Genomic DNA, 25,371 nt, shown 5'->3' on the forward strand with positions numbered 1-25,371 from the left:
CGTGTAGGATTCACTGCTGGTTGAATGCGAAAATAGTAAATGATAAAAGTTCCATGTTTATAGACCACAGTAAATTGCCCCCTCCTCCTCTGTCTTTAGCAAAAAACAATTCCCCAAGATTTCTCTGGTTGGAGAAAGTTTCTTTGCTTTCTAGTAGTGGCTCATTATTTATTGATCTTTTCCCACCGGGAAGAAGTTACAAGGAAGCCACGTAAAGTCTTCCTGACAGGGGCTTCTTAATGCATCCAAACACTATATATAAAGTTATATTTCTATACAGAGGATTCTGTTAAGATATATAGGAACAAAACCTGTGACAGATGGGAATATTTCTGTCAAAGCCTGTGCCTTTTAAAGAAAGCTTGTCATTTTACCAGATGGAGGCAGAAATAATTTCTTCTGTGTTCTTTTATATCTGTTGCTCTTCAAATAACTAGGGATGCTTACAAAATCTTATGATACAGTCAAAAGAGACTGAAAGAGGGGAGGGAGGAAAAAAAACACTGAAAGATGCTGATCTCTGGGACCCCAGAGCAATGCAAAAGCACGAGTTGTAATGGATTTACCGGAGCATGATGTTAACATACAGCTCCCTGGGCATTTATTGACATGTGTAGCATCACTGATGATAGTTAGATATTGTGAAGTGGGGCGTGATGAGTATGCTTTAATTCACACAAACAGAATAATTTAAGATCTGCACAGGGACTCTGTACAAGATCTACCAAAGCACCATTTTTGCTATAATAATAAAAGGCTATTTTTTAGTACCTTTGGAAATACATTGCATTGCTTCTCATCAAACATGCAGACTTTTTGTGTAGCACACGTGCCCATTTACCTCTGACCTCTGCATGTTTTTTACTGTTCTTGAACTAAGTAAAATAGCTGAAGTTCTTTTAAATGTGGGACCTGCTGTGGGGAAATAGGTGTTTTATTCACTTATTATAGTCAAAGACTGTCTGCTGTTGCATGCATGACATGAGATGTGGAAAATCAATCCCTTTTATGTCTCTCCCAATGATAGCAAAAAGTTGAATTTATGCTGGCCTGACAGAGTCCAGATTACCAAGCATACCAAAATTTCCAGTTCTCTTGCTGTTATGACTCTGTAGCAAGTAACTGGCACTGTAAAATAGCTTTTCTCAGGAAACAAACCTGACTTGGAGACGCAAAGGGCATAGGGCTCCATTTCATGTGAAATGGAGCATTGTTTTCATACAGCCACCTCTGGAAGAGTGATTGTGTTTTGAATGCTATGGACAGAAGGCTGTGCTAGTGGGGACTCCCCTAGCCCTGGGCTGGCACTCAGGTTTGTGTGCTTCACTGTTGTCCTGCCATGGCTGGCTGCTAGGTGCTGTGTAAATCCTGAAGATAATCCAGCTGCTGGCTGCAGGTAACTAGGTAGTAGCAGAGGACTTTATTTCACAGGCAATTTAGAGGAACACTTCTTGTCAGGATAGCAAGAAGAAGTAGAATTGACTGAGTTTTCAGCTCTTCAGAAATATTCTAGATTGGTCTCAAATTAGTTGTTTTAATGGACAGTTGTAAATTAATTTGTTCCTTTTATTGTCTTTACTGCATCATTCTACACAGTCTCCTTTGAAGCAGCCAGCTCAATAAGGACTCAATTCAATAGCTGACTCAGAAGTTGAAATTTTTTTAGCTGTTCTGTGAGATCCTTTAGCCCCTTTATCTACAGAATTTATCTTTGACAAGACCTTGCAATAAACTTTGCAAGACTTTGCAATAAACCAGCACATTCTTTGCTGCCAGGGGTCTTGCAGCACTGGCAGTGGAACAGGCATCACAGTTTTGTTAGAAGAAAGAGCTAGGAGATCTTAGTAAAAAGAGGATGTGAGGAGGCCAGGGCCAGGGAAAGTAGAAATGTATATATGCTTGCACAATGCTAAGAGTAGAGGGAACTCAGAGGAGACACGAGATAAAGTGCCAGTGCCTTCACTGCAGCTTATTGACATGGATTGTACAAAACCTTGCTGGAAGTACTGATGCTTTTACGGTACCTCTTACTATGACAAATTTCATTTCCCTGTTTCATTTCCCTCCTTACTCCTGGCCTGATCCCCATCTTGCTTCCTCTTTTTATTCTCAGTGGCACAGGTTTTTGATGCCATTGATTGCCACACTTGCTGTTGCTTCTCATATCGCTTCAGTCCCCATCAGCATTTCATTTGGCCAAGACCCTGTCTTCCCTTTCTTCTTGGCTTTTACAGCTAGCTGGTGGGGAGGTGTTCTGCTCTCGGGTTCTTTTTAATTCCTTCTAGTCTGTTTCCTGCCTTCTTCGCCTGATGGACTTTGCTGCCCTCAAAATGGCTAACTGCATTTCCTCTCCAACATCTTTGGCAGTCTCTTCAGTAAGTAATTGGGTTTTTTTAATTTTTCCTCTTAGGAACCAGAAGTCCATTCTGTTCCCAGATAGGAAGCTTTTCCCCATGAGTCTTTCTCCTGTTGTCTCCCCATTCTAGACTCCTGCTTCATTCAGGTATTATTTGTCTTATCTGTCCCCATTCCTCCTTAGGTGTTCTGCTGTTTCAGCTACTCTGTCAAGCTTGCAGGTCTTTCCCTTTTTCTTGCTCATTTCTGCAAATAGATGTGTTCACAAGCTGTTGCTGTTAGAACAGGTGATCTGTTTTGTCCATAACTTTGTAAGAGCCTTAAGGTGTCTCTCAGAAAAACGTTTTTACTCACTTTTTCCCTTTCAGAAATGGAAGGCAGTACCCTGAGGTGTCTGACATTAATGTGTGTCTCAGTCTTTTCTAACAGCATCCCCATGACTGATGCAACTGTTGTCACATGAATTGTACTGGAATTGAATCCAGCATCTGGAGGGCCCAAGATAAGGCAAGGAACACTGTATGCACTCTAGTAAGAAAGTGCTTTCAATGCCTATTTATAAGCTGCATAAGCATTTAAACATACCAGATGTGTAACCTAGCATTGTAAAACTGACAGATCTTCCACAAGACACTTAGCAACCTTGTGTTCCCTCCATGAAAAAATCATATTGAAGCACTATGGAAGCTGGGACTCTTTGCAGAAAGAGGTGATGGGCTTGCAGATAAGATGGAGACCTCATGTTGTCACACACTGACCTCATGTTTTTAAAAACACCGCCAAAAGAACCCCAACAACACAAAGAAAGCCCTAGTGAAACAGAATCATATATGTCAAATTTCTTCATACAGCTGATACACTTTGCTATGAATACATGTAGCAGGAAGTCCTTCTGTTCCAGCACCATTTGAAGTGTTCAGCTCTTCATCTGGTATGGATTTTCTTAGTCTGTGAATGGTGGAAATTTCCATTTTTTTCTTACTAAAACGGACTGATGAAAAATACTAAGTATTCCAGTACAGGATGGTGTGGAGTTTTGCATTCAATTTAGTATTTTCATTGAAAATATCACTGAGAATTCATATTGCCAGTCCTGACTTCCCTGCTTGGCATTTTTGTTCTTTCTCCTTTTTTCCCTGATGTTTAGCCTCACTTTATATTCCTTTTTGCTTGGTTTCTTGTTTCTCCATTCTGCAGATCACCCTGTGTGAAAGGGAACCTGGTCTGTCCTGCAACATTTGTATGCACACCACTTTGAGTTGCAGCCATGGTTTGTACTGACTTGGACACAGTCAGATGCAGGGCAGACATTTTTGAGACCTTCTGGTCATTCCATATTTTTCATGTTCTGTCCTGTTGTTGTATTTCTTCTTTCTTTTCTTATGCTCTTTGTAGATGGAACTGAAATAGTGTAAAAATACTTCAATTTGCTTTGTACACTTGACAGCGCGTTGGTTCGTTCTTACGGTTTTCTGAATATTTGTCTCAGTTCTTCTTACAAATTAGGAAGAAAGAAAGGAAGTGCATTAGAATAATGTGGTCCTGGAATAACCAAAGCAAGCAAGGAATGTTGGGTGGATGCAGAATCTTGAAAGAGTAGGGTTAATATTTTAATTGCATGTTTTAAGCTGATACTATCTCTTTAACTAAAGCCTACAGATATTTAAGGCTAAATTATGTTTTCAACATGCTTGGTCTTCATTCATGGATTGAGCTTTCTTGAACAAAGAGATGTGCCAGTGTGGCTTCTGGAAAGCTGAGTGACTCAGAAATCAGCCACTTCCTCGGGTGGGTCATCTGAATGGGGTAATGAAAGCTTGATTTGTCTGAGTAGAGGCAGTCACTTACTGGTGTGGTAAGAAATTCAGATCACTTGGTTACATTCCGTTTGTTGGAAACAGTTTTGCCATTTTGGGAGTTGGCTGTGACCCAGAACAGTTGTGCTGGGGATTTGCCAGGTCTCAGCCCTTGGAGAGCCCAACTCTTAATGCAGTTATCTGCATCCATGCAGGTCAGCAACCCTAAGCTGGGACCTGTTGGGAAATCTGAGGGGCTAAGCTGGTTTGCCCTGCTGGTTTGAGTGTAGATAGTTAGTATCACTAAAATGCAGTGGCATAAACTGTGTCTTTCTCCAGCATCAAGCAGGAGAAGCTTCACTGATGCAGACAGCAGCTTCTGATATAGAAAACCCATAGAAGTGAGATTGTTGCAGGTCATTTAGAATAATCTGTGAGCTGGCAGGGCTCAGATATATCTTGACAGGGGAGTGCTGGGGAGCATTTGACAAAGTTTGCCATCACCACAAATGTCTTGGGAAACTGTGAGAATTTTGTAGCAGCAGTGTTGGCACATTTACAGAATTTTTGAAGGGTTTTGTCTTTTGGTTTTGTTGATATGACTGCAATCAGAATCTAAGAACATTCTTCCAGATATCCCTTGACCTGCTGAGACAACAGTATGTTTTAACTGTTACTGGGCGTTGTCAGTGATTTGTGTTGATCATGCAGATTCTCACTGTCTGTGTGGAGGTGATTCAGTTGAGATCTTGGCAAAAAATTAGCTTCCTGCATGTGAAATCATATGTGCAATTTGTACCTAAGTAGTACCTAAATGAACTTACTGTTGAATTGTAATTTCAGTATAACTTCATGCCTACTATATGGTGGGCACACTAACTAAAATTACAAGAAGCCCTGCTTTAGTAATACAATAGAAAGCAGTCTGATCCTGATTCCTCTTGCTTTATGCCCTGTAGAGAAAAAATAGGAATAAATGGGCATCTAAAAAGAGCTCCCAAGGGGTGGTTTGGAGAACAAGGGCATACACTGTGTATGTATTTGCAGACAAGGAGAGAGCATCCATGCTAAAGAGTATGGTTTCAAAATAACATCCCACCTGGTGTTGATGAACCTTCTATCCTTAGAAGCTAAACTCTTTTTCCTATTTTTCCTAGTTTAGCTAAAACTGCCTCAGAGTTCACAGGGCCTTGCTTTCAGGAACAGGTATTATATTTTCAGCACTTCTTACAGTCCCTTGTTGTTAACAACGAAAAAACAGAGTGAATTGCTACTAAAAACTAATTCCTCCTACAAAATTAATTGCTATGAAGTATAATTTTATTCTGTCCAGATTATGTTTGGACAGATGCCCTGCTTTGTCTACTCAAACATGAAAAACTAATAAAAATTATTAAATTATGCATTAGGAACAGGCAATTAATAAAGCAGATGCTACTGGTGGTGTTTGAGGCAAGCTAGAGTAAAATAGTGGTACAGGAGGGAGACTGCTGGTTGTAGGTATTTTATTTTTCAAAACCTGAACAAATAAATGAAAGTACCTAAGGAAGAAACGTTATTAAGAAGTTGGCCATGATATTACACAGAGTTTGGGAGTATTCTGTGATGTCTGATTGAAGGATGTATGTGCATAGAGTGAGGTTTAAACTGAGGTTCTGTACAATTACTTTTTGCAGGCTCGGTGATGTGAAGGACAGATTTCCTGTTTGCCTGAAGTTAAATCCGAGCTGACCTGTCACTACAAATGGACAGTTTTTCAAAGATGAGGCTTGGTGAAGCAGCTTCTTGGTATCTCAACAATGGAAGGCCAACTTTGTGCTAATGTGGACATTTCTGTGAAAAATCCTCCAGGAGCAAGCCCTCGGTCCTTCATTGCTTTGCTGAAGGTTCACCGAGAGCTCCTGGTCGGTAGGATTCGAAACACGCAGTGCTTGATTGATAACTTGATTAAGAACGACTACTTCTCCACTGAAGATGCAGAGATTGTTGTCCAGTTTCCTACTCAAGCAGATAAGGTATAATTGTTTTTTTTTTCTAGCCAGTGAAGCTTTTGGTTACTTTCAGTTTATCACCAGATTTTAAGGGTTCATCTGACAATTTTACATCTAGTGTGTTTTCTAATCTTTGTTGTTTTGGAGTTTTCCCGCCCGTTCTTCCTGGATGAGTGTCTCCAGCACATCCCTTTCCAGCTCGGCTGGCACTGCTGGTTATGCCCGTTGGCAGCTGTAGGAATTTAGCAGGGTGATAATTGCTGTTCTGTCCCTCCCAGCTGCGGCTTTGTCCTCTGATAAAGATGTGGCCACATGGTTGTTAGAGTATAGCAAGGAAAATCTGCTTAGGATGCTGTGGGATAGACCATCCTGCTGTAGAAGAACAGAAATGAAATGTTGTTTTAGAAGTTAATAATTGTTTGTTGTCTGTGTGAACACCTTCCTTTCTATTTAAAGACCTATGTACCTTGTAAATGTTTCTGTGGAAAATTGATGTATCCTGGCATATTTGGGGTTTTAATTCATCTTTGGACATCAATAGCAAGAATTATTTCCCTTCATTAGGAAAAAAATTACCGTTTACACAGTTGGTCTTTGCATGGTAGCTTGAAACAGCTGAGGAGATTGTTTCCCAGACCAACCAATCAGGCAGCTTCAGAGCCCTGTCACAGTTAGGGGCAGGCAAACCATAAAAAATTCAAAGACCTTGGACTTCACCAACAGTGCAGATTTTCATAAAATAATCATTCTTGCTGGCATGTTGAAATGGTAACACAGTGCTCACACTGTGTGTAGGGTCAAAGCTGAATAAATGCACACTGTATGATTATCTCAATTTCTTATTGTTTGGCATAATATGCATGGTTGTATGCAAAGCTGAGGGGGAGGCCATGCATCAGGCGTCTAAGCAGAGACAAAGAGCAGGCCACAGTGATGTAAGTGAAGTGGACTCTGTGGGAGCTTCTCTGGAAGGCATAAAACTGCTTTTTAGAGCATACAAATTGTCAGAAAATGCTCCATGTTTGCTGTGCTGCACATACATCACCCTGATTTAAGCTCACAAGAGACCACAGTCTCTGGAAACCCTTTGTCTGGTCTAGAACTGCATTCTTCATTCATTTCTAGCAAGGGGATCCTGACATTCAAAATGTGCCTTCAGATGACTTCTCTGTCTTGCAGAGGGGTTTGTACTAGGACTGCCTTGTACTGGTGCACTGCCTTGCCCGTGGAGGTGACGCTTTGTGCTGAACTGCTGCAGCCACTGCCTGGTAGTTACCATTCCTTTTGGTAATAACTGCAGGCAGAGGGGCCATTGTACAGAGGGAGCCTGGAGAATTGAGTTGCTGTGTTGGAAGGAAAAGTTGTAGGGTTTTAGCTCAGCGTTAAGATCCAGGGAGGGATTCAGCCTATCCTGCTCTGAACCTGGCTGGATCCTGAGGTAAATCCAAATGTGACTAGAGTATTTACAAAACAGAAGGTGAATTTAGGGCACTGAGAAACCACCTCTATTTTCATTTTAAACAGCACAGAGTTTAAAATACACTGTGTAGTCAAGCTGAGGAAATCCTTTGGGTTCCCTGTTGAGGACTGGTATTTATCCATTTTATTTCTGGTTAGTGTGATTGAGCTACAAGTTCAGACCTTAACTTGCAGAACCAACTCTCTCGCAGCACTCAAACACAAACGGCAGTTGAGTTTTGTGGTGGCTCCAGTTCAGAGCTGGATTTTGATTTCACCTTTTTGAAGCACCAGTTTGGATTCTGGCCCCCTGCTCCAGTCCAGAAAGGATCCTAAAGAAGCTGACAGGTATTACTGTGATAAAATGCTGTGTATCAATGATCTTTTCTGTGGTGTTTCTTCAGGTTCGCAAAATTCTAGACTTGGTTCAAAGCAAGGGAGAAGAAGTTTCGGAATACTTTGTCTATGTACTGCAGAAAGTCACTGATGCTTACTATGAGCTTCAGCCTTGGCTGGATGAAATAGGTTATGAGCCTTCAGAGAATATTTGTAGTAAACCTGTGGTAAATACAGATCCAGGTAAGGTCATGCATCTCTATCCCTTCCCTTAGAAGTGTCCTGCTACGTAGGAAGCTCCAACCAAGTGACAGGAGAGTAAAAGTTTAGGCAGGCACAGCCAGGGAAAATTAAAAGGCAAAATTAATTAGCCAAATTATAAGGCACACTGTATAACACAAGGGTGATGTTGATAAATTACATCCTGTTTTGTTAAACTTGGGCTCTTTCTGCATTTGGTTGTAGGTATGTAACGCTGGCAGAACCACCTTGTGCCAGCTGTAGTATTTTCTAGGCCTCTACTACAATTTATTAGCTACATTGTGATGTTTTGGCCATGGACTAGACAGTATTTCATGATGAGAACAGTCAAGCAATGAGGCAGTTTGCCCAGAGAGGCTGTGCAGTCTCCATGGGGGTTTTCAAGATCCAATTAGACAAAGCCCTGAGTAACCTCATCTGATGTCAGAAATGATCCCGTTCTCAGCAGGAGGTAGGACTAGACCTTCTGAAGTCCCTTCCAACCACAATTATTGTCATCCTAAATGATGATTTTTAGCAACCCTAAAAATCAGACTTTTAAGTATTAGAGAAATTATTTCCTCTGGAGAGGTTTTTCCATACTACATAAATATAAGAATTACTTTGTCGCCATCTGAAGCAAAGTTTCTGTTGAAAACCACAGGCCAATGTTGTGCAATAACTGAGATTCTCTAGTGGGTTTTTTGTCATCTTAAAAAAATCTTTTGAGATGCCTGGTGCTAGGTTTCTAAAATGCATGGCTTCTATTTGCAACAATATAAATGACTAAAGAAGTTAGGAAAGAATAACCACCTACCTGATAGAACTGCAGTTAGAATATAAGTACAGTGAAATCAGTGACCAACAACTCCAACAAGCCTTTGCAGAGAGTTAAGCAGCCTTTGACAAAAGATCAGGGGCTTAGCTTTGAGTCTCAGTTGAAGGATAGTAACCCCTTAAACTAATGCAGCATCAGTACTGGCTTTCAGGAAGTGGTGGCTCACATGTGACCTTTCTTTAGCACCTGAATTTCCCAAGTGAGTGATGATGGCAGCACAAATAGAATTAATCTGCCAAAGAACCTTTTTCACATTAGAATTACTCTTGTTTATAACCCCCTCTGAGTTCCCAAAGAGGTGGGTCATTGTATACATAGGTTTTTAAATAATAGTCTCTTTAATAATAGTTCACTGTCTTTTTAGTTAGCAGGTATTGCCAGAAACTCAGACATGAACTGGGACGGGACTCCAAGTTTTTTATGTTGTACGCTCAGAAGGAGGAGATGCTGCTTGAAGAAATCTACTCCAACAGTATTATGGAGCTGGTCAGTTTTACCAATGAGAGTCTTGGCCAGGTGGGTCAGTTAGAAGCCCTTTTTGATGATGCAGTTGGGCTAATTAATGAAGATGGAGAGACTGTTTATGTCTACGGTGATGCAGGAATTGGAAAATCCATCTTGCTGCAAAAGATACAAAGCCTTTGGGCCAGGAAAGAATTGGACATAGGGGCCAAGTTTTTCTTCTGTTTTCGGTGTAGGATGTTTAGCTGCTTCAAGGAAGATGAAGCCATATGTTTGAAAGACCTGCTCTTCAAATATAATTGCTACCCAGACCTGGACCCCGCAGAAGTGTTCCATCACATCTTGCAGTTCCCTCATACAGTTCTTTTCACTTTTGATGGCTTTGATGAGATCTATTCCGACTTTGATCTCAGCAGCGTACCTGAGGTATGCTCACCCAATGAACCCATCCACCCCCTGGCACTGCTTGTAAGCCTTCTAAGAGGAAAGCTTCTTAAGGGATCCAAGAAAATTCTTACAGCCCGGACAGGAACTGAGATCCAAAAAAACATCATTAGGAAGAAAGTGTTGCTCCGTGGTTTCTCCAGGAATAACCTGAAGGAATACACGGCTATGTTTTTCAAAGATGAGCAGCGACGAGCACTGGTGTCAAACCAGTTGGAAGCTAACCCAAATCTCTGCAGTTTGTGTTCAGTGCCTTTATTTTGCTGGATTATCTTTAAATGCTTTGAGCACTTCCACTCCAGCCAGTGTTTGACAGCCACGAGCTCCCAGACAGTTCTGTTACATTAACAGATGTATTTCTGCTCATGATTGAAGTACACCTGAACCGATCTGTGAAAACAAGTTTGCTGAAGAGCAATATCAGGAGCCAAGCAGAGATGTTCAAATCAAGAAAGGAAAGTCTTCTAGCTTTGGGTAAAATGGCATACAAAGGGATGGAGAACTCTTCCTTTATCTTTGAGCAGGAGGAAGTCTCATCGGCAAACATCTCTGACGAAGATTTGCAACTGGGCTTTCTCAGGACAGTTAAAAGTTACAGTGGCTGTGACAGTCAGGCCACTTACGAGTTCTTGCACTTAACCCTTCAGTCTTTTTTCACAGCTTTATTTTTGGTTATGGAGGAGAAGGTGGGTACCAAGGAGTTACTTGAATTTTTCAATGAATGTTCTTCCATGGAGACTGCCCAGCCTACTTGCCTTCGTATCCCCTGGCTGAAGAAACAACTAGCAGGGGAGGATCCTTTCCAAAATAAAGAACACTTTAATTTTACCAACATGTTTCTTTGTGGCCTGCTTTCTGGATCCAGGCAAAAGCTCTTCAGTCATTTAGTTTCGCCTGCAGTCATTAAGAGGAAGAGAAAAACACTCATCACATACCTTGGGGACAGCATGAAATCCCGCCTGAAAGGCTACACTCGGTCCAGGCTGAAAAGCTACAACCAGGTGCAGATGCAGCCCAACTTTGTGTGGATGCTGAGGTGCCTGTACGAGACACAGAGTGAGAAGGTGGGGAGGATGGCAGCCCGCCGCATGCACGCCAACTACATCAAGCTGGCCTACTGCAACGCCTGCTCTGCCGACTGCAGCGCCATTTCCTTCCTTCTGCACCACTTCCAAAAGCACCTGGCTCTGGATTTGGACAACAACAACATCAATGACTATGGAATAAAGCAGCTGCAACCTTGTTTCAGCAAGCTTGCAGTGATCAGGTAGGGGTCTCTGTATGTAAGCAGGTCCTTGTGTATTCTTCATTTATTCCATAAACCGGTGGGCTGAAGGAATTGATGTCCCAAGTGGAGAATTATGAGGATCAGTGCTGCTGGAAATTAATACTTCAGTTCTTCTGAAATCTTTGTTCATTTAGTCACAGGAGCAGAGATAAGCTGTGAATTTGGAAACCAAAATGGAAAGAATGGAAAGAAGTCCTTAGAAGCACAGACTGTTTAAACCTCTAGGTTTAGTTAGCTCCATCTCAAATTGTTTTGTCTCAGAAGAGAATTTTTATGAGAGAAGGTGCTTAAGGGAAAAAGGAAACAAATGGGATCCTCCATTATCTGAAGATTGCCGGAGGTCATCTCTGCCCTTGGTCATAAAGGGTAAGGGAGGATCTCCAATAACCCTTGATCAGAAGCTCTGAATTTCTTGCTTTTGCATCCTGTCCAAATGTCTGTCTTTCATAGGACAAAAACTCTCATGTACATCCATGAAAGAATGTAGTTGATGCCTTCAGATGTGGTGTTTCCCTGAGGTGCTGTGAAGGGGGGACATGGCTTGGTGTGAACAGGGAGAAGTAACTGCACCTCTGACATCACAGGCCAGATTGTTTCACCTCCAGCTCTTTGAGCTTGTACCACGTAGCTATATCTTATTTTCCAAACATTTAGGTGCAGAAAATCAGGATCTTTTTTAAAGCTCCTTCAGCCTCATGAGAATTTTTTTAACAACTGGATTTATTCCTCCTGTTTGGCTATGCCTTGCCTTGTTTTCCTCTAGGAATAAATCAAAGCCAGTGACTCTTGGTTTTTTCCTCAGTGATTTGCAAATTGACTGACGTCCCAGCAGAAAGCAATAAGGAAACTCCTGGGAAAAACACATAAGTACATAAGACAAAACAAAGAAGCAAAGGCCAGCCTTTCATTCTTAGTGCCTATCGTAATCATGCCATACACAGTGTGATCCTAACACCATCCCCAGCACCAAAACAGTCTTTTAGGTTGCCCTTTTAGGAGCCCTTTATGGATCTTCAGATGTTGGAACTTTTATTTCTAATGAGCAATTTCTGCAGGTCAGGAAATACTGTTTCCAAGAGCTTAACTATCCCTTTCAAAGAAGCAGGCTGTCCTGATCTGTAGAAATTGGCTGATCTCTCCTGTGTGCTGGTGCATTCCAAAGGGACCAGGGTGCTAACTAGCAAAGGCTAGGGAGGCAGTTGGTGATAAGGGACTCTCAGCAGGAAATCCTCAGGTACTGACTTTATGTGCACACTAAATGTGGTCAAAGTGTTTTCACAGGGACAGCTCTACCCAGAAAATGTGATTCATGGCAATTGGTATGCTTCATTTGAACCTGTCCATAAGGTGAAAAAGCTTGAGAAGTTACAAAAAAAAAAAAAAAAAAAAAACAAAACAACAACAAAAACCCCACCCCAAACAACTGTGAGACGAAGCATTTTTATTCTGTGAATGACTGATATTGATTTGCTTCGTGTCTGGCTGGGACAATAAAATTAGAAACATCTAGCACACCCATGGGAGCACAGTCCTGTTTTCTGGCCAGGGCTTTTCACAACCTTTATTTGGTGAAGCCTGAATGTGTTGTGACTTTCAAGATGCCTGGCTTTCACTCTGTACTCAGAAGATTGCAAGACTAGTAGTTTGGACAGCTTGCTTTTGCTAGGGTGTTAAGCAGACTTTCTTCCTGGAATCACAGTAAGCACAGAAGGAGGGTGAGATGTTTATCTGGAGTCTGACTTCCTACATTTTATTGTTCTCAGTTCTGTGGACAGCTTCCAGAACATTACCTAGGAGATCTGGGGCTTTCTGATTTTTATCAGTTTTGGAGTGAGCCACATGAATGTGAGCTCACATTTCCCTTAACAGCTTTTAATATGTGGCATAAGGACCTGTTAAAATATCAGAGGAAAATGCATAGGCCTCCAGACATTTGTTAACTCACAGGTGATGAACGTTTCTAGTATGTATTGATTCAGGCTTTTCATTCCCTTCTTTCCAGGCTCAGTGTAAATCAGGTCACAGATCATGGGGTGAGGATCTTGTATGAAGAACTCTCCAAGTACCAAATTGTGTCTTTCTTGGGGTACGTACCCAGCTGGGAGCAAAACACTCAGCAGTGATACTGGAAAATAAAACTCTAAAGCTGTCAGCACTGACACAGCAGAGGTGGGGTGGAAACTACAGTTTAAGCAAAGCAGCTTTTTGTGTCAGAAATGATTCTGTGACAGCTCACTGGGACAAGGACCACAGCTTCCTCTCCCATCACACTCCCTCACAGCCTCCTGCTGGCATCAAAGCCTTCTGTGGCACAGTGTGGACCACCAATTAACCTGCTTGCTAATTTTTATACTGAAAGCCTTCTGCTGTGGAAGGGATAGACTGCAAGCAAGAGAGCATGTGTAGTTATAGCCTGCTGTTTTCTCCACTGTAAACTGATTTATTTCAACTATGCAAAGCAGATACAGCTTGGTAGAGACTGCTGTCAGGAACATGCAGTTTCAAGTGTCATGTTCATGATACCAATTTCTTTCAAGAGCTTAATTAGTTCTTAATGAAGCTGAAGCTGGAAGGCACGTTAGCTCTGACTTCCTGCTCTTGGTTAAGTAGCTACATAAAAATGACTTTTTGAAAGATAAACATGAATATCAAGAATAGCTTTTTTCCTCCAGTGCCCTATGTAAGTACAACTGCTCAGGTATCTGCTCTTCAGTAATATTTGCAAGGGGATTTTATGACTTTTAAAAGACCAAAAGTACATTATGGTGTTTTGTCTTTTGACTTACCTTCTGGCAATATTATTTCTGTACTAGCACAGGAATAAAGGGAAACTTTGTTTGCTTGTGGAGACCATTTATTTAAAAAATTATATAAATATTCATGATTTGCAGTCTAGTCTCCTTATATTTTATATCTAGCCCATCACAATATGAATTATATATCAAAATAGAAATACAAGCAACTGTGAATATGTACAAAGCTGCACAGAAAAGATAGATGCTATGTGTGCATCATAAAACATTCAGGTTGTAAATATTTAACAGCAGTAATAACCTATTTTTACCAATGTGATTTTTCTTTAAGCTTATACAACAACCAAATCACTGATGTTGGAGCCAAATATGTTGCAAAATTAATTGAAGAGTGTTCAAGCCTGGAATATGTTAAGTATGTTGGATTGTTTTTCCTTTCTACACTATCCTAATTAAGATTAAGCAACTTGAAAGGGGAGGAAGAGTAGAAAAAAAGACAGAAATTGCATTTGAAATAAAATATAATTTAGGTTGTTGTTGTATATTTGCTTTGCAGTAGTCTAGCAGTGGATAGCAGCAGGTGAAACTCTTGAATCCATAGTCTTTTCTGGAATACAGTAGTGAGTTAAAGGAGTGCATGAGACCTTTTCTTTACCTAAATCCAGTCTGAGCTCCTGAGCGAGGCTTAAGCTGTGCATGGACCTTGCTGCTGCTTCCAGCAGGCAAATTCCCTTGGATTTAGTACCAAGCTTTTTAGTGTCTGACCTTTTATGGGCCACTGGGGTCAGGCTGTGCTGGTGTCATACCTCAACTCTGGAATTCCCCAAATTCACCTGGTGACTTGTTCCCTTTAATTCCTGGAACTTCCCCAGATAAGAGTGTCTGGCCATGCACATTGGTTGGACATAAAGGTAGATCATTAACCAATGGTTTAATTGTGCCCATAGCAGAAATCAGAGGTAACTGCAGCAATGTCAGCTTTGGAGGGAATGTAGGAACAGGCAGCCAGGGAATCTTGGGTTCTAGTCCTTGTTCTACCACTGACTTGGTCTGAAACCTCACTCTGGCCATATCCTTCCTACTTGAAATTTTTGCAGAATTTTGAAACCCAGGAGCACTTAGTTTTTTCAGTGCTTTGACAGTGCTTTGCTTATTTAATGTAGCTTTCACAAAAAAAAAAAAAAAAAAAAACCTGTTGAAGGATGGTTGCATTCAGGCTACATAGTAACCCTAGAGGTTATTTTGAGATAGAGTGCACATTCATGTGCCCAAAGTCAGCCAAACAAGACAGTTTTATGTAAATGTAGTGGCTGGGGGGGAAGGGTTGGGGGTTTGGTCTGTTCTTTAAATCAATCTATATGCAATTATCTCTCCCTTGAACTCCAGCCATTTGATATCCACGTAGGCCAAAAATAGAAGAGGCCTTGCATAAAATGCCAGCCTGGGACTGACTGCTGTACTGACCTATGCCACTGCCTAGAGCCTGTGCTTACAACAGAAAGACTTGAAATTATTGCAGTCTGTGCCTATCAGCTGCAGTCTGCTCTGGAAACACACAGTCAAGAAATATTCTGTTCCCTGTGGCATCATGAAACATGCTGCATGCAATTCATGAGCTCTGTAGCAATTGCTGATAGTATGAATTATATTAAAAACAAGGCTGGGGTCCTTGCCCTAAGGATCAGCTCCTAAAGCTTATTTCTAACATACGCACCAAACCCAAGACTCTACTGCAGTACTTCTGATTTGGAGGGCTGACATGCAAAATATGCAAAAGACAACATAAAATTATGTCTTTTAGTCAAAGGTCAAGTGCCTGCAGTCTTTTTTCACTCTGGGTTAATCTTTGATAACTGCAGGTAACCTGCAGAGTTAATTAGCCTTAAGTACTTGTGTGGCTTTCTGAACTGGTGTTCTGATAGCTGCACAGTTGTAAGTGATGCACCTCATCAATTCCTGTACTTTGTGCAGAATAGGAGCAAACAAGATAACGAGCGAAGGAGGAAAGTGCCTTGCCCAGGCCATCCAGAAGAGCAAGACAATGTTTGAAATTGGGTAAGTTCAGTGCTAAAGAGCAGAAGTTAGGGCTTGATCTTGGCCAGGCACCTGTAATCCCTTAGGATTCCTTTTTTTTATGCTTACCTTCTCTCCTCCTTCTACTCTTTCCCTCCTCAACAACAGCATTAGAACAAACAATGCTGACAATATGTAGAGGCATAGCCACATTTTCCATGGAAGGAAATGCTGCTTTGTTGTTCTTCAGTTCACACAAGGTTTGGTTTGGCTTTTGGCATCTGTTCTTTTCTTTTTCACTGTTCTGACAGAATCTTAAAGGAGAAACAAGCAAAGAAGAGGACAGTATATAGAGCTAGCCACTTCCTTTATGGCAGCACAACTCCTCTAGAGATACTTGGTTATTTTTAAGTCTGTGTGGTTTTATGACAATTAGCACTGCATCTAGTTATTGAGTGTCATTGTTACACCTGTCAAACCTTCTGCATCACATGCTGATAAAGTTGTTAGCTGGGAGAATAAAAGGGTATTCACATCGTCCTTTTCCCTTAGGCTGCCCCTAATTGCAAAGTGCTATTATTGGAGAGAGCTCTGCATGTACTCCCAACCTTTAGTTCCTGCCCTGTTTCTCAGGAAAGGTGCTAGGTTTGACTTATTTTATTTACTTTTTTCCCCTTCTGGCAAATCCCAGTTTCTCTTTTCACTCTACAGGAGAACACATTTCTTAAAATTTAGTACTTGAATACATGGAATTAAAACCTCTGCTTGGCCATTGTGAAAATCACAGTAGCTGTGAGACATGGAAATTGGATGTGTACAATCAGATTTTTGGCCTTTAATTTTGTTGTTCTACAATATTTCACAAATATAGTGAGCAACCTGCACACTTCCATATAGCTGGGTCTGCTGTGCTGTACTTGCTGTAATTTCAGTGAAGGACTCCTGTTTTCTCCTGTGGAGGAAATGATCATTCCAAATGGACTTAGGATAGCTTGGACAGAAATGTCGAAATAGCAAAACTGCACCAGCTCTGGAGGACAAGGAAATTCTGGGGAACTTACTGGAAGTCCATATGTTTAGATACCACAGAGCTCAATTGATTTTAAAAGAGCTGCCAACTAATTACCCATAAGCTGAGTGTGGCTCTGAGTCATCAAGCCAGGATCCCTGTAAAAAACCCAACAACACAGACCTCAGCAGAGGTGTTTTCAAACCTTGTAATACAGGGTGAATTTTCAAAGTGATTACTCTGCATAGAAAGGATTTGACCAGATACTCCTAGTTTCTGATCCAATCTCTCCAGACTGTACCATGTTACCTTCTCTCACAAAATAACCCTTTGTGTAATCAAGGATTGTTTTGCCTTTGGAAATACTATTTCTTACCAGTGTGCAGCAAGGTGATCCCTAAAGCATTCCTGCTGCACAGGCTGTCTCCCAGAGCTGCCTCTGTGCTGTGGCCTGAGGGTGCTGGTGAGTCAGCAGAGGTTACTGGTGCCATGTGCAGGCAGTGGAACATACCTGCCTCACTGGGGAGGGTATCTGCCAGGTTCCTTACAAGCCTGAAAGACTGTGAAGTAACCAGGAAGGAGGGGAGGGGAGAGAAACAGGCAGAATGCATTGCCAAGAGTCAGTAGGGCAGCACAACTGATAACTCATGTTCTCCTCTCTTCACTAGGATGTGGGGTAATCAAGTTGGAGACGAAGGAGCAAAGGCATTTGCAGAGGCTCTGAGGAACCACCCCAGGTTAACAAACGTGAGGTAAAACATCAGCAGAGCCAGGCAGCTTGGTGCAGTGCTGGCTTTTCCATCCTGCTGTGAAGCAGTGACTTTTCCCACCAAGGGTTGGCTTGGAATGCCATCTGGTATTGCAGCCTTTGCTGTGCAGCGAAGAGGTCCCTGGTGCAAGTGAGAGGCCAGACTCTGTCAAATAGCCCTATGCAGCCTTTAGGCAAGTTAAAAATACCACATGACTGGCATCCTTTCCTCTGTGTGCACCTCCTGCCCTCATGCTGCACAGAGGTCTGGCATTTGTAAAGGCACATGGTCAGTGGGTGCCATTTTGATCTGGGAGCATTAGCAGGAGCAGGCACCAGCTGTCACTGAATCAGGTTCCCAGTGAGCTCAGTATTAACAGCATCTATTGAAAAAGTGCAGCAGCTCTTACCAAAGCACTTTGTAGGTCATAATATGAGGGGCTGGGACATTCTCACATTTGGGCTCATCCTGTGCTCCAGTGGAGCTACACCACCACACAGTCAGTGTTGGATGTCTGCCTGACTGGAGTTCAGGAATGGATCTCAAACCAGCCTTCTGGAAGCCATAACACAGGTGAGGTTGGAAGCACAGCAGAAACCAGCGTGTTAAACAGCCCATTCCCTGCTAAACTTTCAAATGCTGGCTGGGGATTTAAAGATTTAAAGATGTTTTGGAGTCCCTCCACACAGCTGGAGCACTGGGTTCATGGTGACCCTTTCTGTTTGTCTCCCAGTTCCACTGGCCTTCACGGTGAGGGGAGCAGGCAAGGCTCCTTAGTTTCCCCACAAGGTGGCACATGGCACTAGTTTCTTCAGAAATACTCTGGGAGTTTGGGGATCTCTGGAGAGTTTATTGCTGCCACTTCAGATCCGGGGATTTCAGAGCTGGTGCCTTGTCCTCTTTTCTGCAAGCGGGTAGTCAAGCTTAAAAATTAAAAGCTGAACAGGTGCAGTGACCTAGATATATTTAAACTTAAAAGCCATCTGAAATAGCCATCTTCCCATAATTGCACAATCCATCCAGACACATCAGACTTGAAAGAAAACATTTTGAACTTGAATCAGAGCTCAGGGATTCTCAGATGAGAGCAAATATGCTGATGAATGTGTTTGCAGAAATAAAGAGGAGTAACTGTGCTGTCTCGAGCTTGGGTTTGCTGGCACTTGTGCAAGGTGAATCCTCTGCTCTGCAGTGCACTTGTTCTTGGCTTCATTCTTATCTCCCACTGCTAATCTTGCTCCATGATTAGAATTCATAGTAAGCACCTGTGGTAGCTTTATGTGAAGACCAAGGGAAGATAATTCCTACTACATCAGTTTACTTTATTTGCCATTTTGAGGCCCAGGCATGATGGACTGAGAATATCCAGTTTAAACTGAAGCTAGGAGGGACTCATGCCAATACATACTTGTGCTATTGCTCTACTTGGTTCCCCTTTCTACATTTTTTGAGGCCTTGCATTATTTTAAGGAGGAGATGCTTTTTGAACTCCTAAAGCCCAGAATGTAACTGATTGCATGATTTTGCCAGTGTCTATTCAAAGAATGAAGGGCAGACTAAGAAATGTTTGTGGTTTGTAATGGAAAGCATTTACAAACTCATCTCTCCATACACAACACAAGGTGTTGTATTTGGAAGAAGAATGAAGTATTTGGATGCCTGAAGGACTTAAAGGACAAAGTGCCCACTTTGTACAGGGATGACAAACACATGTAAAAACCTGTGTACTGCTAAGCACAACTCTTGGTCCTTGTTAAGAGCTTCAACTCTCAAAATTACTGAGTGCAGCTCCGCTGTCAGTCCCAAGAGCACAACTCACTGACAGCAAACCTCGTGGACTGTTAGATAGACCTGTACTCAGGCTGCAGACTGTGAACTGCTCTCACTTGTAAAAGTTGTAAGGACTCAGTGGTTTGTGAAGTATGTGAGTCTTTGAAACACACAAATGCTGAGCTGTACATCTGGGAAGCAGATCATCCAGGATATTCCCTGGTATTTGGCAGTGGGAGAGCCAAGTGGTTCTGCTTCTCAGACATTTGTATCTTTACTTCACAGTCTTGCATTCAATGGCATCACAACAGAGGGAGGCAAGAGTATTGCTGAAGCCATGCAGCACAACAACTCCGTGAGGATATTCTGGTAATTGACAGTGTGGTCTCTTTCTCCTTTGCTTCCTTTTCCAGAGCAAAATGCTGGTTTATGTCCTCCAATCCCATAGCCCTTCCTACTCTCCCTCCTGCTTCTCTCCCTGCCCTCATCCCCTCTGCTTTCCCTATCAGCAAGCTATAAGATATCCCTTTGGAAGAATGTGGGCATGAGTAATGGATCAGCAGCACGTGTCCTTTGGGATACATTCCAGTGACCAGTGTCATGCCTCGCTCTGCTCCCTCCATCTTGCTTTCCCCACCTTCTCTCCTTTCCATCATCTGAAGTCAAGTTCTTTGTCCTCAGTTTTTGCACCTCTTCAGTGTTGTCTGTACCTTTTCCCACCACACCTCATTCACCTTTTAGACACTAAAGCATCATGAGAAAGTATCACTAGAGCATTGCTCAGAGAAATAAAGATCTGATACTCTTGTCTCTTTTACCTCCAGGGCTTCTCTTCAATATCTCTTTGTGTCCAGCCTTTACAAATTGCTCAGGGCAGGAACAGCACATCCCCCTTTGGCTGTCTAAAGCTAAGTCACAGAAAGCTGCAAAAAAGGGGGCTGAAAAATAATGTCAACATCCTAAGTGAACATTGTCTCTCCCACTTAGGTTGACTAAAAACGAGCTGGATGATGAGGCAGCAATGAGTTTTGCAGAGATGCTGAAGGTCAACAAGAAACTGGTGCATTTATGGTGAGCTACATTCCACAGTGGCACAGACTCTTTGGCAGTAACTACATTAAAGCTTCACCTTCCAAGTCTATGTAGGTCACAGTAACAGCTTCTGTGCATGGTCTGGATGCAGCTGACTGCTTGTAGACAGTTCTAACGGGAAGTTAATAAAGCTGCTGTCTAGCATTTGGAACCTGCTTCCATACAGGGAAAAGTTCAAGCTGTTTCTGGTAACTTTCAAACTAATGATTGATTTCATCTCTCCTTAGGGGAACGGTACTGGCCTCAAAATCAAATGTTTCAAAAAAACAAAAACCCAAAACCACAAGCAGACAGCTAGAATAGAATAAGGTTATTACAATTTTTTCTGTTTATTATCATGCTATGAAAGTAACTCTTCAACCAAGAACCTAGGTGACAGACAGATACATGTCACATTTGCCTGATGCTTGCTTTTCAAGCTAGCAATATACTGATGCATGACACTCATCCTCAAGGCATCAATCCCCAGGAAACCAGGGATTATTTCTAGCAGTCACAGTAAGACTTCTTACACTTCTAAGAAAACACAGCATTGGCTTTTCTAATCCAGAGGTTGCCAATGGATGGGGTTGGGCAGATGTGAGCTGTAAAAAAAGTAGCCATCCATTCATCTCAAGTGATCAAGGGAACATCAGACATGGAGTCCCTTTCCATGCTTTACAAAGACTCTGCTGACCACGCTCCAGCACACTCCCTGTATTAATCCTAGTTCCAGCCCCTTAGGAAGCATGCTGGCTGTCATGGGTGCCAAGTACTCACAGCCTCTTTTGAAAGCAGCAGAAGCTGTGGTGCCCATCACCCTGAAAATGAAAAGACACTGGGGGAAGTGCTTGATTTCTTTGTGCACAGCTGCAGATATAATTCACTGAGCAGTTTGGGTTGAATTCATAATAAAACTTACCCCAGCCAAAGCAGGCATAGTAATCGAGATGAATGTCTTTGTCATGGCTCAGTGTTGTCCAAGGGTGTCTGCCAGTGGACAAATTGATATCCTGCTTTGTTGATTGCACCAGTGGATACCTCCAAAAGGTGGTGACCTATATAGATAGTTGAACTTGAGGCTGAGTTAAAGTCTTTTTCCAGTAGCTGAAAGATTCTACTGGATCCCTTTGCATTTTGATTCCAAGTGCAGAAACTCCTTTAATGGGAATGCCTCCTCCCCTCCCTCAGAGATTGTTCAATATACTCCAGTTTTCAGCCTCATCCTGAATCCTGAGGGATTCATACAACCAGTCACATGGAATAGTACGGCTCACCATGGTAGACTGAAAGGTGAGTACTGAATTAAGCTAGGCTGATGAGGATTTTTATACTCATGCAGATGAGTGGCTTCTGTTCATCTTTAGCTAGTGGGATGGTCTACAGTGGTTAATAAGAGTTACCTACTGTTTCATCAGTTTCACTGCTTGAGGATCTTATGTATGGTTTTTTTCCTTCCCTAAGCTCAGATGAGACATAATTTATAGCTGGTAAGTTGGCTTCACTGGGACTTGCACCTGCTCATACCAGAGTCAGAATCAGTGCTTTATTTTTCAAAGATAACAAGACTGGAATATTTGGCAGCTTCTGGATCATAACTGCTAAAACACTAGGCCTACACAGGGTCTGTACTCAGAATTTTCTGTACATCACTTAAAAATGTCTCACAGTCTTCTTAGTAAGAAAGCAGAGCTGAGAGGTTTGTCTGTCTCAGTCTAAATACCACAATCCCATACCATTAGTGAACATAGCAGAAATTTGTCAGCTGTGTAATTAAAATTGCTCAGAATCTCCAGAATGGAACCACATGCAAGATTAAAAGGAAAAGATTAATACTCTGAGCTCTGTTTCTGAAAGTGCTTGTGGGACATTTGACCAATACTGTGTACCATTCTCACAGATAAAATCACAGTAATTTTCTTGTGACAGACAGCTTTGCTCCTTAATGTCAAGCTGAGCACAGGTTGTGCATGTGCTGCAAATTAGTTTCCATGTTAGATTGACATGAAATGCTTTTTTTTTTCAGGCTTATCCAGAATCAAATTACAGCCAAAGGGGTGAAGTGCCTCAGCGAAGCTCTCAAGGAGAACACGACTATTCAAGAAATCTGGTAAATGTCCCTTTCTCAAAGGGTCACTTTGTAAACTTCCTTTAAAACCCTACTGGCCTTACTACTTCCCAGCCTAAAAAATTCAGAGCAAGTTTATGTGAGGCAGGGGTTGTAGTTCCAGCTGTGGATTTCAGACAGGTAAAAAGCCACTGCCATTGAAACATTTCCTTGTGTGTTATGAATGTCAGGCGGTTTTCTTGGTTCACATCTGTCTGTACCACTGATTTGCAGAATCAGGGCCTGAATTTATAGACCCAGCTTTGCTTGTTGATTTTATTTTTAAACTTCTGAACATGTTCATGCTTTTCAGGACCTAAATGCCAAATAAGCAGGAGATGGTTACCTTTAATCAGCATTACTAGTCTGGTTCACAGAATTTGTGCTTGGATTTTTTTGGGCGGTGCTCCAAACATACTGAAAGTGCTAAGCTACAAGGTGATTAACTTTTTGTAGGATTTGTTTGTTGTAGATTAGGTGGGCATCACATAGTCACACGTGTACATTTAAGGCAGAAAGCCAAATACCACATTCCTTCCCTCGCCTCAGGGAGCTCAGGAGTCAATAGAACTGAGCTGGTTTTAGCACTGCTGCTTTATTATTGAACATGAAATTTATTTTTAAATATATGTATTTGTTTTAGTGAAAGGACACTGAATTCTTGCTTAGAAAGACAATGACTCACTGTCTGACTAGTGTGTTCCCTGGAGATGTGGAAGAGGTACTTTTTCCAAAAGCCACTGTCAGCTTTCGTCGACAGAAGAGGCATCAACTTCCCCTCAGATCATTCTGAATCTTCAGACTGAAATCGGTCTTTTGATTCTGGCCTGAATGTTCAGAGGCATTCATTAACCCAAGTAATTTTAAAAATCTGCATGGTTTAATGGATTTCAACATTTCTGAGAGCAGCACTTAACCAGGCTGCTCATTTTCAGGAGTGTAAGTATCAATGTAGATTATGAAGCCAGAATTGAAAATTTTGTTATCGGTCATTTCACATTAATAATGCTTGAATACTTCACAGAATTTTCTTCCCATGTTGTCATAGAAGACACAAAATGCTCTGTAAACTTTAAATATCTTTAAACCAGCCCACTGCACAGTAAGAACCTTTGTCAACTCTGTGCTGCTTGCTGAAATGCAAACAGCTGGGTTTCCAATGCCAAGTTCAGTTACTGGAGCTTAGGTGTGTGTTCAGGTTTTATTTCTGAGGGAGGAGCCTTGTTCCTTGGATGTGCAGTAGGAACAGCAGTGCTGGATCCAGCCTAATACCCATTCCCAGTTGAGAAGCATGCAGCCCACGTGACATTCCGAACCTCTGCACCAAAGATGGTGCACACAGATGATGGGAAATGGTCACTACCTTACTGTCACTCACATCCCTTTTGTTGTCCTCCTCCAGCTTGAATGGGAACCTGATAAGCCAAGAAGAGGCCAAAGCTTTTGAAAATGAAGAGCGGATCATTTGCTTTTGAATGAGGGCTTTCCCATTTTGCCAAGTTGGTGTTAACAAAGGCTACTTCTACACTTGGACTGCAGAGTTTATAAAGGCACCAATCTACAGTGCTCGTGGCAGGAGAGAGATACACAATAAGCTGCCTTTTTATGAACACACTGCACTCCCTCAGCTCCATCCCTTACCCTGCCTGTTATTTTTTATCCTTTTGGTGAGTGGGAAGTTGTCTGGGTAAATAATTAATGTTTGTTTGGTGCTTTGAAGATGAAATGCCAAGTGTTAACAGACTAAATCCACTGGCAGGTGTATGCATTTTGATAACTGAGTTTAGATCTATTCTGTACAGTGATGTAAATAATCTGTCAACTTATTTATATACGTAAATAAAGACATACAAGTATGCATAAACAAGAAAGGGTGCAAGATGCACAAACTCCACCAGCTCTGAGTATTACCTGCCTCAGAACTGAAAATGAATATATACACAGCTTTACCAGAAATGGTATCTATAGTAGTTGCTTGGTGTTTTGAACATGAATTCCTTCTTCCTGCCTAGAAATTAGGTCCCTCTTTCTCCACTGACTACAGGCAGCATCGTAGACACTGCTTTTTTTGTTGTTGGGATTTTTTGGATGGGTAGGAACGGATGCATCAGGCTCAGATTACTTTCAGTAATCTTTTTGTCCCATATCAAAGCCAATCCATTTTCTTTCATGCAACCAGAAGCCCTTGCTGCCATCACATTTTTTGATGGTAAAACCATAACACAGGCAGTAAGCCACTTCTGCTTCACATTTCCAGAGGGCTGCATAGAAACAGCTGCCTCCTGTTTCCACAGTGTTTGTTCTGGGGAGGGGGTCTGGAGAGAAATGTGAACAATTAATTAGCAGGCTGTTCATTGCCTTGGCTCCTGGCCTAGGCTCCGTGCTGGTGGCACTACACCAATGTCATGTTGCCCAGCATCAGTGGGGAGAAAGGACGATTGAAAATCAACTGCGTCAAGTAGAAATCCCTTCTCCCAGCAACAGGCAAGCACACAGGAGGATTGAGATTGGCCTGGAAAGCTTTTAGTCTATGCTTGAATCAGTGGACACAGCAAAGCAAGGGGCAGCAGTAATAACAAGGATCAGCAGAAAACATTATCCTCCCCCAAATGATTATTGCTTAGGGAGTATAACTTTAGAGGCTTTAAAAGAAATCAGTTAGCAAAGGAGTGGGATATTTGATTATTTTTT

At 41.9% G+C, this 25,371-nt stretch overlaps 1 protein-coding gene across 1 annotated transcript; it reads left to right on the forward strand.

Annotated features, from left to right (window-relative positions):
• The first annotated feature begins 5,844 nt into the window (after positions 1-5,844).
• On the forward strand, positions 5,845-24,545 carry NOD1 (nucleotide binding oligomerization domain containing 1). Its single transcript, XM_036378633.2, is given in 12 exon segments — positions 5,845-6,166; positions 8,005-8,179; positions 9,379-10,223; positions 10,226-11,187; positions 13,211-13,294; positions 14,293-14,376; positions 15,933-16,016; positions 17,652-17,735; positions 19,788-19,871; positions 20,490-20,573; positions 22,600-22,683; positions 24,083-24,545. Coding segments are annotated over 12 exon segments (2,859 nt in total). The 5' UTR covers positions 5,845-5,950; the 3' UTR covers positions 24,156-24,545.
• Positions 24,546-25,371: the final 826 nt, after the last annotated feature.

This window comes from Molothrus ater, chromosome 1, assembly GCF_012460135.2.
Source record: "Molothrus ater isolate BHLD 08-10-18 breed brown headed cowbird chromosome 1, BPBGC_Mater_1.1, whole genome shotgun sequence".
In the NCBI taxonomy this organism is placed as follows: Eukaryota; Metazoa; Chordata; class Aves; order Passeriformes; family Icteridae; genus Molothrus; species Molothrus ater.